The sequence below is a fragment of the Podarcis gaigeae genome (genome assembly GCF_964106915.1).
Source record: "Podarcis gaigeae genome assembly, chromosome: 15".
In the NCBI taxonomy this organism is placed as follows: domain Eukaryota; kingdom Metazoa; phylum Chordata; class Lepidosauria; order Squamata; family Lacertidae; genus Podarcis; species Podarcis gaigeae.
In genome coordinates this window covers 12,236,801-12,252,336 of record NC_139692.1, presented here as the reverse complement: position 1 = coordinate 12,252,336, position 15,536 = coordinate 12,236,801, and the positions used below count along the sequence as shown (strand labels likewise).

Below are 15,536 nucleotides of genomic sequence, written 5' to 3'. Positions count from 1 at the left end.
TGAAGCAGGGATGGAGAAACTGCAACTCTCCAGAAGTTCTGGACAACAATGCCCATCCTTCCTGACTACAGGCCAGGCTGGCTGGAGCTGATGGGAGCCGGGGTCCAGCAACACCTGGAGGGCCAGGGGTTCCCTCCCTCTGGTCCAAAGCTAAATAGGAGCATTAGAGAGGAATGTGAAGGGGTATGTGAGTTGTCAAAGGCCACTCATCAACTCAGTGTCAGAGAACAGGACCAATGCCTTTCTCAATAATAATAATAATAATAATAATAATAATAATAATAATAATAATAAATTTTATTTATATCCTGCCCTCCCCAAAGGGAGGGCTCAGAGAGGCTAACAACATTAAAATGATACAACATTCTAAAATCATTTCAATATAAAATTAATTCAAATCAGATTAATGGCAACCATTGGGCTAGAGTTCTGTGAAGATTGCCAAAGGAGGGGGTCAGGCTGTGCCTTGGCCAAAGGCCTGGTGGAACAGCTCTGTCTTGCAGGCCCTGCAGAAAGATGTCAAGTCCCGCAGGGCCCTAGTCTCTTGTGACAGAGCATTCCACCAGATCGGGGCCACAGCCGAAAAAGCCCTGGCTCTGGTTGAGGCCAGCCTAACCTCTCTGTGGCCCGGGACCTCCGAGATGTTTTTGTTTGAAGACCGTAAGGTCCTCTGTGGGGCATACCAGGAGAGGCGGTCCCTTAGGTACAAGGGTCCTAGGCCGTATGGGGCTTTAAAGGTTAAAACCAGCACCTTAAACCTGATCCTGTACTCCACTTCTCAGTGGATCATGCTGCCTTTCCAGCACATGGCACTGAGTAATGGCTCAGCTCTGTGAGCCCCTTCCCCTCTCCCCATTCCTCTGCAGCGCTGGTAAAGGCCTCCTCCTCTCCTCCATCCCTCCGTCTCTACCTCAAAGCCATACAGGCCGGAACTAATAGGATTGACTCTGTTTCATTAATTTCCTTTCATGTGGTCTGGTTGGATTTCCACCACACGTAACACCATCTTTCCCAACATTTATCATGGATTAAGAAATGCAATGAGCTAATGTGAATAGCAATACACTCCTCAAGCTGAGGCTCAGGAAAGGAGGTACTCAAGTTTGCAGGGGGGGTTAGGAAAAGATTAAATACCGCATCCCCCCCTCCTTCCCCCTCCTACCCTGATACTCCCCCTTCTCCCACACAACAGCCTTTTCATATGTAGTCTTAAAATCCTTTTGTTGTCCACGCTCTTCACAGCGAAACATTTTGTAAGGCAGGCAGGAAATTCTAATGAGACGAACAGCAGGTGAGGTGTTGGCTGTGGAGCTCAGCGTCTACACAAAGCAAAACCGAGCTGTTGGAAACCTCCCCAGCTACGACCAGGGTGGAACTGAAACGATTTGTTCCCAGAAATTCCCCTCCATAAATGTGGATAGACAATGTCCACCTGGTATTTGCTAAAAAAAAAAGAAAGAAAGAAAGAAACTCCAGCATTTGCTCCAGAAATTATCTTTCTCTGATATCTAATGATATTTCAGTTCAAGATCTAAAGGTAGTTTCAGAGTTGCACTGGCAGTTAGGGTTTGAGGAATGGCATGCCATGGCATGCCGTATTTGATTACAGTGGTACCTCGGGTTAAGTACTTACTTTGTTCCGGAGGTCCGTACTTAACCTGAAACTGTTCTTAACCTGAAGCACCGCTTTAGCTAATGGGGCCTCCAGCTGCTGCCGCACCGCCGGAGCACGATTTCTGTTCTCATCCTGAAGCAAAGTTCTTAACCTGAAGCACTATTTCTGGGTTAGCGGGGTGTGTAACCTGAAGCGTATGTAGCCCGAGGTACCACTGTATTAGAATTTAATGTAAATTGTCAAATATTATTGGCATGCAATGGTGTTTTGTCTCTGACATACAATGTGCAATGGTACGCAGTTTTTGACAGTGTTCGGCAGCTGAAAGCTTATGCCAATTCATACTTTATGCTTTCCAAATTCAAAATGCAAAAGGAAAAGTAATAACAGGGAAGTCTAAAAGCATTTACAAATATCCGTTCCAGGTTTGTATGATCTCAAATGTTTCTCTGGAAGAAAATGAATGGGTTTCTGGAATTGCTTTGGATAATCATTTGTGGAATTGTCCATAGATTTTGTGAATGTCTCAGCGGCCAATGCAAGTTTTAGTGGATTTTACTGGTAGATGAGGCATTCGCCATTATGGTAAATGTACCAAGTTTTTCTTATTTGCCCTGCACTTTCTTGTTTGTCATAGATTTGATCAGCCAAATGATGAAATTCTCTTCTTAAGCATCTGTGCTCTCCATTCTTTAGGTGCTATGTGGAAGTTGACCCCTTCCATTGCACTTTGAATGGCATTAGATCTGCCTTTCAGAACATTTGCTCCTGTTTCTGTGTTTGAGTTTTTTTACTGCCTCCTGGTTGGTTTGTTTGTTTGTTTGTTTTATTCTGTTGCCTTCAGAAACTTCCTTGTCTGTCTGTGCTTTGTGGTGACCCATCTAGGTCAGGATCTATCTACCATTAAACACAAAAATAAGAAACCCGCTATATAAAAACATACACAAATTTAAAAAATAGGGGTTCAGGCCAGCATGCAAAGACACAATACAGTGGTACCTCGGGTTACATACGCTTTAGGTTACATATGCTTCAGGTTACAGATTCCACTAACCCAGAAATAGTATCTCAGGTTAAGAACTTTGCTTCAGGATGAGAACAGAAATCGTGCTCCGGCAGCGTGGCAGCAGCAGGAGGCCCCATTAGCTAAAGTGGTGCTTCAGGTTAAGAACAGTTTCAGGTTAAGAATGGACCTCCGGAACAAATTAAGTTCTTAACCTGAGGTACAACTGTATATGGCAAGCAAAGTACAATGAATTGTATTCGTCCCAATGTACCTGCAAGGCATGCAGTACATACAAGCGGTACTCCAGAATGATCAAAATAAGCACAATATTACGATTAATGATATATTTTCATTTCTGATACAAGAAAATTATTGGAAGTGGTGGAGCAGCTGTAGTAAACAGGACTGGAGCCCAGTGATCCCAGTTTCGAAGAGAAACTCCTTCTTCAGATAACAATATAAAAGAAAATGGTAGCAATGCAAGCCAAATAATATACAGTGTAATGTAAACTTTTCCAGACCGTGAGCAGGCTGACTCACCCTGTGAAGTTAACAAGGTCCCAAATCGGGTACCAGTTGAGGTACCTGCTGCATGCTGGCTAGCAGAGCACAGAGGAAGCCCACTAGTGGACATTTATGAGAAGAAAATGTGAAACACCAAAGGTTTCTTAAAGAGGTATTATAAGGAACAGCCCAAATCAAAAGGTGTGTTAAACCCATGCAGTGTAATTCTATTGAGAAGATTAATTTCTTGTCTCAAGAGCACCTTCTCAGACCCATACAACAGAATTAACACTGAGAAGGTACTCTTGAGACAAGAAATTGGGCTGTTTCTTGTAATTGTGATGAATACAATTCATTGTACTTTGCTTGCCATATATTGTGTCTTTGTATGCTGGCCTGAACCCCTGCCCCCCCCCCCATTTGTGTATATATCTACCATTCAAGGCAGGCTGCTCTAAGGCTTCAGACAGAGGTCCTCCTGCCCTACTTTGAGATGGCACAAAACCCTGCCCTCTGCCACTGAGCTTTACCCCTTCCATTTGTTTTATTGTGTGGTTTTGCTTTGCTGTATTATTATCCACCTTGAATGTGCTAAAAAAAAAGGAGCCACGATTCAAATGCACAAATAAAATAAGTACCAGTCGTATTTATTTGTTTCTTCTCTCTCTATTGCACATTAGCGTGGATTGCAAATTATCTTGATCCTACTTCAAGAATGCTAATAAAAGCAACAAGTCCTGCACTGTGCCTGGTAACAATACCAACATCTTGTTTTGGGTGGGGGTGGGGTGTCCTTTAAACATCTGTGAAAACATTTGCACAACTTTAAAATATATGCATTATTAATAATAATGATAACATTTCAGAAAATGCAAATTAGGTAAGGTTGCATTAAAATCCTAACAACCTAATTTATCCTCCATTCCTAACATGTGATACTGTGCAAGCTAGATTTGCACTACTGAATACTTTGGGCTTGATATTGTCAGGAGTTCAGCCTACACTTGAGTAGGACCCTAGCAGAGACACATGCCTGACTGGCATGTTCTCTCCCTCCTGGTCGATCATTCGGGAGCTTCATGAGCTTTCTTCAGCCCGAACATCACAGTGACCGATGTCAACCGACACCGGCACACTTAGGGATCCGCAGAGTTTGCACAACTTGCGTAACAGAACCTCAGCAACTCAGCATTTTGGCTAATCTACTTTATTTACATATGAACACACATGGAGCACTGCAACATGGCTCCCTCTCTCTCTAGCATCAGACAGCAAAGAGAAAAAGAACAAAGGACAATAGTCCCACTTCACAGAACACAGTAACACAAACATCCTGTCTCCATCACTTCCCACTCTGTGGAGCCAAAACATATACCATCCTGTGAAAGACAACAACACCATGACTTCAATCACGCAGCCAGGAATTCTAACAGATATGTGCAAGGCACAGCTTGGCAAAAAGCTTTAACACTCCCTGGCCCACCTGCTCCTATAACTGTGAGCCACTGTGAGCCCCTGATTCGTGGTAAGTGCCATGAATTTAGCACATACGAATGTATGAACAAAGCAAACGTCCACATATTCTAACATCCAGTTTCCCAGTGGCCAATCAGACGCCTCCTGGGAAGCCTGCAGCAACTAGTATTCATTCAGAAGCATGCTGCCTTAATCCCTAGAGGTTGGACAGCACTGCCCATTAATTTGTGCAACATTGCCACCTACTGTTGACCAGCAATGACTGTGGTGAATGGGCAAGTGTGTGTGCGTGTTCAGAGCAGAGAGAAATCGAGTGCTGCACAAACACACATATATAGTGAATGGGGGATAATATTGAATGCACCTGATAAAGAAGACTCAGGTTCACAAAATCGTTACACCACAATACAGGTGAAACTCGAAAAATTAGAATATCGTGGGAAAATTCATTTATTTCAGTAATTCAACTTAAAAGGTGAAACGCCATAATAATCACAATTATAACAAATAAAGGCTTGACATATCTTGCTTTACATGTCATGAGTCTATCTCATACATTAGTTTCAGCTTTTAAGTTGAATTACTGAAATAAATGAACTTTCCCACGATATTCTAATTTTTCGAGTTTCACCTGTGCATTCGTTCACTTCTAAGGTGCCACAAAAGGTACCGTATTTTTCGCTCTATGAGACGCACCAGACCACAAGACGCACCTAGTTTTTGGAGGAGGAAAACAAGGAAAAAAATATTCTGAATCTCAGAAGCCAGAACAGCAAGAGGGATCGCTGCGCAGCGAAAGCAGCAATCCCTCTTGCTGTTCTGGCTTCTGGGATAGCTGCACAGCCTACATTCGCTCCATAAGATGCACACACATTTCCCCTTACCTTTTAGGAGGGAAAAAGTGAGTCTTATAGAGCAAAACATACAGTACCTATCTCCACAGTCGGAGGCAGCGATGCTTCTGAATATCAGTGGCTGGAAACTGCAGGAGGAAAGAGTGTTATTGTGTGCAGATCTTGCTTGCAGGTTTCCCAAGGCTTGGCCACTGTGAGAACAGAATGTTGGAATAGATGGGCCATAGGCCTGATTCAACAGGCTGTTCTTGTGTTCCTGATCTTCATACAGCAGATGGCTACCACTTTGGGATTTGGCACTTACTGCCAAGGCTCTCTAGCAGAGCAATCCCTCAAACAAGGCAAAGGGAATCGCTTGACCTTTTCATTACATGCTGAAGTCAGCACAGATCGAATCAGCCTACAGTCTCGATACACCAACTATGTCATAAGGATACACTAGAGCCTTTTGCACCACAGGTCTGAGGGCAGCTGGTTTGGGCAACTTTCAGTGGGAAAATATGGACAATGGGGACAGGGTTAAGCATCTCCCTCTCTCCTCTGCTGCTTTTATGCTCCTGGTCGTAGCCTCCCAAGGTTACTTTTCAATTTTAATAAGTTTCTCAAGGAAAGGTTACATGCCTAATTCAGCCCTTACAGCCACATCACCCCAAGACAGTTTAAGGATGGATAAACTGGAACATGTTCAGAGAAGGAGGGCCAATATGATCAAGGAAGCAGAAACCAAGCCTTATGAGGAACAGTTGAGGGAATTGAGTATGTTTAGCCTGTGTCAGGAGTGTGTGCAGGAGCCAGGCCCTGTGACCAGTAGGACTTTGCAGGACTGGGGCCTTCCTAAGTTTGTTCTGAAGAGGCAAGGCACGACCGCACAGGTGTGGCTGATTGGTAACTCACAGCACCTGGTGGCAAGGGCCAGGAAAGGATATAAGGTCAGCATTTCCCTTCGGCTGTTTGCCACAGCAACATGTTCCCTGCCTTGCTGCGTTGGGCTCCTTGATCCTCAGACCCTTGACTTTGTGACTCCTTGTTTCTTGATCCTCGGACCCCTGACTTCGTGACTCCCTGTTTCCTGACCCGCGGACCCCTGGCTTCTGGACTCTCATTCCTGCTTCCACCCCGCCATCTTGCCCCTGGTCCTGATGTCCTCAGCCAGGACTTTGATTGCCTGTAGACCGGAACGCGACAGCCTGGAAATGAGCAGAGTGAGAGCAGATGCTACTATAGCCATCTTCAAGTATCTCAAGGGCTGTCACTTGGGAGATAGAGCAAGCTTGTTTTCTCATGCTCTTGAGATTAGGGCCCATACCGATGGATTCAAGTTCCAAGAAAGGAGTTTCTGACTTAACATCAGGAAGAACTTTCTGACAGTAAGAGCTGCTCGACAATGGAATAAACTCCCATGAGAGGTGGTGGAGGTTTTTAAGCAGAGTTTGGATGGCCACCTGTCATGTACGATTCAGAGATTCTTGCATTGCAGGGGTTGGCCTAGATGACCCTCAGGGTCCCTTCCAGCTCTACCATTCTGTGATTCTAAGACATTTCTCCTGTGTGCATCTTTCAGTCACAAAAATGAGATCTCACAGGAACTTTCTTCACTAAGGTTTAATGCAATGGACAACTTATTTCCATCTGACATAATACTGCAAAGCCTGTGTCCGCTAGATATTTCATTCAAGCTAATGCATGTCCCAGGGTGCTTCTTCCCAGAGTGGAGTTGGGGAAAATGAGCACTGCTGTGTGGTTTGCTACACCGGCCACTGCATGGCTCTAGGGTCAAACCTGCTCTTGATTCCTGCACCCCAGGCTTGCAAGCACAAACTGACTCCTGCAGAGCGATGCCTTCTTCCCCTTCACTACAGACAAACCCAGTGCACCATGAAATAGATATAAAGAGACCGGCTAGGCAGTGGTGGCTGGTGCCCATTGGAGCTGACAGGGCAGAAGGCAAAGAGCCCTATAGTGGGTGGATTCAGAGCCAATGAGAGGCAGAGCCAAGTCGTTCCAGATTTGTCTCTATTTTCCTTGATGCTGAGTTCTGAGACTCATGGACTAGCCTGGATTTATTTGAGTACATGAAGCTGCCTGGAACCCTGTAAGCATTTAGCCTGGCATTACCTACCAGGGCTGGCATCACGTGGATACGTTCCTATCAGGTGGATACGTTCCCATTGGCTGCATTAGGCTAAAAAAGGTAAAGGACCCCTGGGCAGTTAAGTCCAGTCTAAGGTGACTATGGGGTTGCAGTGCTCATCTCACTTTCAGGCTGAGGGAGCCAGCATTTGTCCACAGACAGCTTTCCGGGTCGTGTGGCCAGCAGGACTAAACTGCTTCTGCCGCAACGGGAAAGCATGACAGAAACCAGAGCTCATGGAAACACTGTTTACCTTCCCACCACAGTGGTACCTATTTATCTACTTGCACTGGCATGCTTTCGAACTGCTAGTTAGGCAGGAGCTGGGACAGATCAACGGGAACTCATTCCGTTGTGTGGATTCGAATCGCCAACCTTCTGATCGGCAAGCCCAAGAGGCTCAGTGGTTTAGACCACAGCGCCACCCACATCCCTTCACCTTTTACCTTGGCTACATTATCACCACCCATACAAAAGTCTCCAAAGGCTTGGATGGAAAAATCAGGCTTTAAAGCAATTAGTTGGGCATCGTTCCCAAAAGCAAAAGTTTTAGCGACACCAGTGTGCTAACTCCCCGGGTGCTACAAATAGCAAGTTAGTGCCTTTAAAACGTATGTATGGAAGCAGGAGCGTTGAAACTACTGTAAACCATTTAAAGTGGGTCCATCCAGCCTGTGGAACACTGCGTGATTCACTTTTTTTACCTAAAAGCAGAGCCCGGGCATCTTCTTTTGAATAGGAAACATGCATTTGCGTGTGCAAAAAAACAAAACGCCCGGCGCAAACTCACTGCTACCCCAGGAAACATTCACAAGCACAGCAAGGCTTCCTTGCTGCACACACAGAGACAAGACAGATGCACACTGCTGGCTGCCTTCAGGCATTGATTTCCACAGTGCTGGCCTCCCCCTGCTGATCTCGGATGATATGAACTCCAGCAGTCCGCACCAAGCGTGTGGTGTTTTGGGTGCGCCCTGGCGGGGTTGGGGACCTGGTAGGAGATATGTGTGTTCTGGAGGTGGCCGGAGACCTGGCTGGCGAGCGATGGTATCGACGAGCAGACCGAACAGGCAGTCCAGGTGATCTTCCAGGTGGAGGAGGAGAGCTGGAGTAGCTGGGCGGCGAGGGCTCAGCAGCATTTCGGGACTCAGTAAGGGATTCCTCTTCAGCTTCTGGAGAGTCCTTGGGGAAGCAAGTAAAAGCAAGCAGCCGCAGTCAGAAGATGAGTGTAGTACCACAACATACTGCAATGAACTTCAAAAGCACTTTGGAACTGGGCCGGCCCTACCATCAGATAGAGTGCTTCAGGAAGTAGATTTTGAGTGTCATGAAAGAGCAGCAAAGTGTTAGCTATTTTACTTTGTTATTATGGTATTTTTACTGCCAGGGAAGGGAAGAGGTGGTTGTGCGATTATCTGCCTAAAAGCCAAAAATACTTTTTGTTTTTTTACCATGGTTTATTACCCACTTTGACTTGATAGGAGTATCATTTTCTGCTCCACCCCAGGCAGCAAAATGTCTTGGTTTAGCCCTGTATTCTTGTGCATGGCCCCAGAGGGGGGTTTTGGGGGGGAGGGGGGACTGGGTGATCGCCAGGAGGCTGAGAGGGGAGGTGTGCCAGAAGGAGAGGGATCTCAGTCTATATTTATGAGTAAATAATATTAATTGTTTTCACTGTGTGTTTTTGTAGCATGTATTATTGCTTGTTGTTTCAGTTTGCTGTACACCACTTACAAAGATTTTCTTCTATATTAAGTGGTATAGGTAAAAGGTAAAGGGACCCCTGACCATTAGATCCAGTCATGACCGACTCTGGGGTGTGGCACTCATCTCGCTTTATTGGCTGAGGGAGCCGGCATACAGCTTCCGGGTCATGTGGCCAGCATGACTAAGCGCTTCTGGCGAACCAGAGCAGTGCACGGAAACGCCATTTACCTTCCTGCCAGAGCGGTACCTATTTATCTACTTGCACTTTGACGTGCTTTCGAACTGCTAAGTTGGCAGGAGCAGGGACTGAGCAATGGGAGCTCACCCCGTCGCAGGGATTTGAACCAACGACCTTCTGATTGGCAAGTCCCAGGCTCTGTGGTTTAACCCACAGCGCCATCGGCATCCCTATTAAGTGGTATAGAAATGGTCTAAATAAATAAATAAATGTAATATGGCAATAGCGTCATATTACAGTGTAGTGCAGAGGTTTTCAACCTCTTTGGGTCCACGGCTCCCTTGACCAACTACACTGCCCCACAATAAGCACCCCCTGGCCAGCCCCAGAGGCACCATTCACCTGGGGAGCTTGTAGCCAGGGCTGCTGCAACAAACAGCTGTGCAAGCCTTTGGGAGGCAGAGATGTGAGAGGGCATCAGAGGAATGGAGGGAAGGAAAGAGGGACAGAGGCCAGTGTTGCCCACGGCACCTCTGACCATCTTTCAAGGCACCCCAGGGTGTCAAGGCACACTAGTTGAAAACCACTAGTGTAGTGGTTAGGGCACTGGGCTAGGGCTTGGGAAATAAGGGACGGAATCCCCACCCAGCTATGAAGTTCGCTGGGTGACCTTGGGCCAGTCACAGTCTCCCAGCCTAAATTTCCAGGAGGAAATGTGTTAATGCCACCTTGATATCCTTGGAGGGAAGGTGGAGCAAATATGTAAATATAAATACTAGGACTCTGGGCAGGAAAAGCAGTAACTATGAGATATTGAAAAATATTCTCTCCCCCCCCCCCATAGTAATATTATTTATATAGTGGTTAGACCAGGGTGGTCCAATATGTGGCCCATGGGCTGCATGCAAAGCATGGAGGAGGAGGAGGAGGAGGAGGAGGAGGAGGGTAGTAGTAGTAGTAGTTTGGATTTGATATCCCGCTTTATCACTACCTGAAGGAGTCTCAAAGCAGCTAACATTCTCCTTTCCCTTCCTCCCCACAACAAACACTCTGTGAGGTGAGTGGGGCTGAGAGACTTCAGAGAAGTGTGACTGGCCCAAGGTCACCCAGCAGCTGCATGTGGAGGAACGGAGACACGAACCCGGTTCACCAGATTATGACCACTACACCACACTGGCATGAGGATGCTGACAGGGTCCTAGAGTCCTCCCGTCTCCTTCCCAAAGCCTAGTTAGCACTTTCCTAGCTTGGGAAAGGAGGCAGAAAGCCAAAGCCTCACGCCTCACTTAGCGAGCTTTGGGAAAGCAGTGCAAGGGCTGGAGGGGGGCATAAAATTTTGGCCTCTCCTCCACCCCCATGCAACATGGCAAGACATTGCGGAGTCTGCAGGTTTCGTGTCAATGCACTCTTGTGGCCCACTTTGCAGGAAAAGTTGGTCCGCTTTGACTTAGGCAGCGTTACCGCATGCACACGCATAACCATCGAGTGAAATATGTTACTGTTATTCCAATTTTGTATGCGGCGCAGCAGCACAGGTTGTGGTCAGCCTGCATTCAGCACAGTAGACAGCTGTAAAAATTGTTACCAGAAGATGTCGCTCGTGAGTCGTGGGAAAGTAAAGGGCAGCAATTTAGCGAATGGGAAGCCAGTTCCTAAGATTAAGGACACCCTATTCAAAACAGACAGGCATGCCAGAAAGTATACAGAGCTACTATAAAATTACAGACAGATGCAGAGCTATCCATGCACTTCAGGCAGGGTAGGGCCCAGAGGACCACAGGCTGTCACTTGTGCAAGAAGAGAGAAATAACACAAATCCCATTTATCAGTAGATATATCAGTTGGTATTTTTTAAAATAAATAAATAAATAACTTGGTTCTCCACACATTCTAATCTCCATTACAAGTCACTACTCTAGTATTTGCATTTTTTTGTACACATTATTTAGGTGGACAACTATATTGCAAAATTCGTGGAACTGTGAATTTCAACGGACAAATGTGTTTGGGTTTATGTTTCATTTCAGAAAGTGTAAATTAGGTTGGTTCCCCCTTGAAATGTGAACTGAATCAATTTTCTCCCTCGTCGTTACTTAGCATTTTGCCCTTTGGCCTGAAAGTTATTTAATTAGCAGAGTACCAGGCTGAAGCATCCCCGAAGCACGACACTTGAAACTTACTTTGTCCTTCAAGATGTACAAAGCAACGGGATTCTTGCGCTCATGTTCTCCACTCCTGGGAACAATCTCCACTGCATTAAAGCGAGAATGGAAATGAGTTATTCCTTTTCAATCAAGTCTGAAAAGGGTTCTGCTATGCAAGTGAGCATGGGAGAAAGAGGCAGGCCGGCAGGCAGGCAGGCAGAAGAGCCTTGGTAGATTAAACCAAATGTTATTTATTTCGAGATTTGTGGATCCTGTCTTTTGGGACTGAGGAACATTAAGAAGAGCCCTGCTGGATCAGACCAAAAGTCTAGCCCCTTGGTCCCGACAACGGGCAGCTAAATGCCTTCTCTTATTACATGTTCCCCAACAACCAGAGGCACACTGTCTCCACTGAGGGAGACCCCATTTTTCAGCTGATATCGCTAAGTCCTTGCTAAGCCTGACCACCACTCCACTTACAAAGCGTTGCACACCTGAGGCTGTGCAATGGGACAGTGGAGCTCCAATCTTGCTCCAGGAAGGAGCAAGTGGGAACTGAGTGCTTATGTAACAGTAGCAGCAGGCATAGCTTGTTAACACCACCTGGGCTGCAAGATGCAGCCTGACATTAAGGGCCCCATCCTGCGCCACTAATCTCCCGCAGTAATGCAGCAGGAGAGTTTCTGGTCTGACTAGGTCTTTGGCACTGGAGTCCTCACCCTCGGGCATCTTGTGGACATGGTTCTGGGGCTGACCCTGCATGCCTTTTCAGCTCCTGAGTCCTCACCCCCTGAAAATCAAGAATATAACTTCTGCACTGGTGGGAGTTGGGGTCTGTGTCCACATTCCTGCTTTAGCCTTTCAGTGTAGGCACCCCATGATCTACGATACAGTGGCACCTTGGTTCTCAAACGTAATCCATTCCGGAAGCCTGTTCCAAAACCAAAGCGTTCCAAAACCAAGGCACGCTTTCCCATAGAAAGTAATACAAAATGGATTAATCTGTTCCAGACTTCTAAAAACAACCCATACAACAGCAGTTTAACATGGATTTTTCTATCTAACAAGATCATTGATCCATAACATGAAAGCAATAAACAATGTATTGCAGTCACACAATCAATCAATCAGTAGCTGAACTGGGTTCCACACAGTCAAAGAAACAAAAAAAGAGCCGCCAAAACAAAAATGCAAAATAAATAGCAAAAACAGACAGACCTCAACTAAACAATCAAAACGGAAGTGTGACACTCAAAATGGAAGTGTGGCACTCAAATCGTGGCGTAACACTCAAAACGGAGCATGTTTGGCTTCCGAAAAAAGTTCACAAACCGGAACACTTGCTTCTGGGTTTGCAGTGTTTGGGTTCCAAGTTGTTTGAGTACCAAGGCACTTAGAACCAAGGTACCACTGTATTTGAAATTGCAAATTTGACCCCTGGCATAACCCCTGGCTCCCAGATCCTGGCTGCTTTCGGACTACTGCCTACAACTTAGCATTGACAACAATAAACCAGGCTCAGCAAATAAAGCACTGCCAGTTCCTGGAAGTCACCAGCCCGAGAGTCAGAATTCAAACACAGAGGTTCACGGTTTACCATCCTGCTTCAACTGTTCTTCATTCTGGTCCACATATTCAGAGGAATTTTGCTTCTCCATTTTCCGTTTGTTTCTAAAACAAAACAAAAAAAGGCATAAGACCATAAGAAAGTGAGAAGAGCCTTCTGGATTAGGCCAATGGCCCATCTGGTCCAGCAGTCTGGGATAGCTCAGTTGTTAGAACCTATGACTCTTAATATCAGGGTTGTGGGTTTGAGTCCCACATTGGGCAAAATATTTCTGCATTGCAGGGGGTTGAACTAGATGACCCTCGTGGACCCTGCCAACTCTACAGTTCCATGATCCTATGATACTATCCTGTTCTTACAATGGCCAATCAGATGCCTGTGGGAAGCCCACAAGCTGCCCCTGAGCAACACAGTACCTGCAATTCCCAGCAACCGTATTCAGAAGCATATTCGTCTGACAGTGGAAACTGAACATAGCCGTTGTGGATGCAAAAGTTTGCATGAGTTTGCTCAGAGGCTCCCTCACAGCCGACTAGGAATGGAAGGGGGCCAGCCCTACTTGGTCCTGGCAGCCTGCAAATCAACCCCACATGTGATCCTCTCCTAGCAAAGGAGAGTTGCCCAAAAGCGAGTTGAATTGTCATGTTGTGCGGTAAATGCAGGGCGAGAAACAGGTCAGGCAAAACAACCCCAGGCTGCTTTGTTAACACACTGTACTCTTCACAGAACCAGTCCGTGTGCCTCCTCTTTACACCAACTGGGACATAAGGGCCAACTGACATGGGCCACACATCTTTTCCCATCAGGAGCTGCAACAACAAAAGCTGCGGAGGGGGGAATGGCCAGAGTGAAATGGGTTAAGAAAACCTCCACCACTCTAGTCTTCTGCTACAGGTGGAAATTTCTGCAGCTACATTTTGTAACGGAAAAAGAAAACTACAGGGGGCGGGCGGGATGACTATATACAACCGAGCATCAGTGCTCAAATCAGCTGCCCCAAACTCTCAACATTTTGTGTCAGTTACTGTTTGCCGATCAGAAGGTTGGCGGTTCAAATCCCTGCGACGGGGTGAGCTCCTGTTGCTCGGTCCCTGCTCCTGCCAACCTAGCAGTTTGAAAGCACCTCAAAGTGCAAGTAGATAAATAGGTACTGCTCCGGTGGGAAGGTAAACGGCATTTCCATGTACTGTTCTGGTTCACCAGAAGCTGCTTAGTCATGCTGGCCATATGACCCGGAAGCTGTACGCCGGCTCCCTCGGCCAATAAAGCAAGATGAGCGCCGCAACCCCAGAGTTGTCCACGACTGGACCTAATGGTCAGGGGTCCCTTTACCTTTACCTTACTGTTTTTAAGAAGACGATGGAGAGGCATCATCACGTAAAAACTGCTGGAGCTTGGGGGGGGGCATAATTTGAGCACTGGCAAATGTCCTGGGTACATGTGCCCTCAAATACAGCTGTTCATACAAGCTGTAAGGAGTTTGCCAATGATAAGAGGACCAGTGGCTTGTAAGGACACTGTTTTAGCCAAGGCTGACTCAAATGCAACAAGCCCTCCATAGCACCAATTAGGTAGCTTGCTCTAAACTACAATTTTCAACCACCTGCACTATACATTTAACGCAGTATGGCTGCCCTCAGAGAATCTTGGGGAAGTGTGGTATGTTAAGGGTGCTGAGAGTACTTAGGAGACTCCCTGTTCACCCTCACAGAGCTACGATTCCCACAGCAGTTTAAGAATCCCTTTTCCCAGAGAACTTTGAGAATTGTAGCTCTCAGTCGAACTCTCATTTCATTTCACTTTTAATTTGTGTATCTCCTTTCTATACAAAGAAACAACAACAAAATCACACACCTTATAACGATCTGATCCAATTCAAAAATGCCATTGTAATGTGATAAGGGGCTGCTTGTGCTTGAGCGCTAAGACTCTCACAGTTTTGTAGTTAGTTTTAAAACTCTCCCTCTCCGCAGAGCCATCCGTGCATGGCTGCCTTAATCGCTGGCAGAATCCGTCAGTGGGCGTTTCCTGAATTTCTTCCAACATAAAAGTTCTTTGACAGAAAGTCTCCTCCTTGATTCCCTACGTGACAGCTTTCTGCGCAGGGTGGGCGTCCCAAGGGGAGGTCCTGAGCTCTCCCCACTGGTCTCGCTGGAAGCGTCTCTGAGCCTCACCTCCAACTCTGTCTCCTCCGCTTCCCCTCCTGCTTCCGCGGAAGCTCTCCCTCTCCCCCTACTGGTTCCCTCCTCAGCATCAGAGGGTCTCCCAGCATCTGAGAGCCTCTCCACCACCTTAAGCTCCGATGGCAGTTCCCTGACAGCCATAATAAAAACATCACTTTAAAATAAACAACT

The 15,536-nt window shown here is 46.4% G+C and overlaps 1 protein-coding gene across 3 annotated transcripts in view; it reads right to left on the bottom strand.

Moving 5' to 3' along the window:
* Window positions 1–3,540: 3,540 nt before the first annotated feature.
* HEPACAM (hepatic and glial cell adhesion molecule) overlaps window positions 3,541–15,536 on the bottom strand; it is a 40,720-nt gene continuing 28,724 nt past the window's right edge. Inside the window, exons 5-8 of one of the 3 annotated variants that reach the window (XR_014558141.1) lie at window positions 13,213–13,286; window positions 11,652–11,722; window positions 5,263–8,768; window positions 3,541–5,150 (exon numbers count right to left, since the gene is read on the bottom strand). Coding sequence is in view for 1 of the 3 variants with exons in the window: in XM_083713694.1 (XP_083569820.1) it covers window positions 8,463–8,768; window positions 11,652–11,722; window positions 13,213–13,286 (451 nt within the window). In the remaining 2 variants the exon portion in view is untranslated. Of the gene's footprint in view, window positions 8,769–11,651; window positions 11,723–13,212; window positions 13,287–15,536 lie in introns of all 3 variants that reach the window. The other 2 variants (XR_014558142.1, XM_083713694.1) reach the window with 2 other exon arrangements.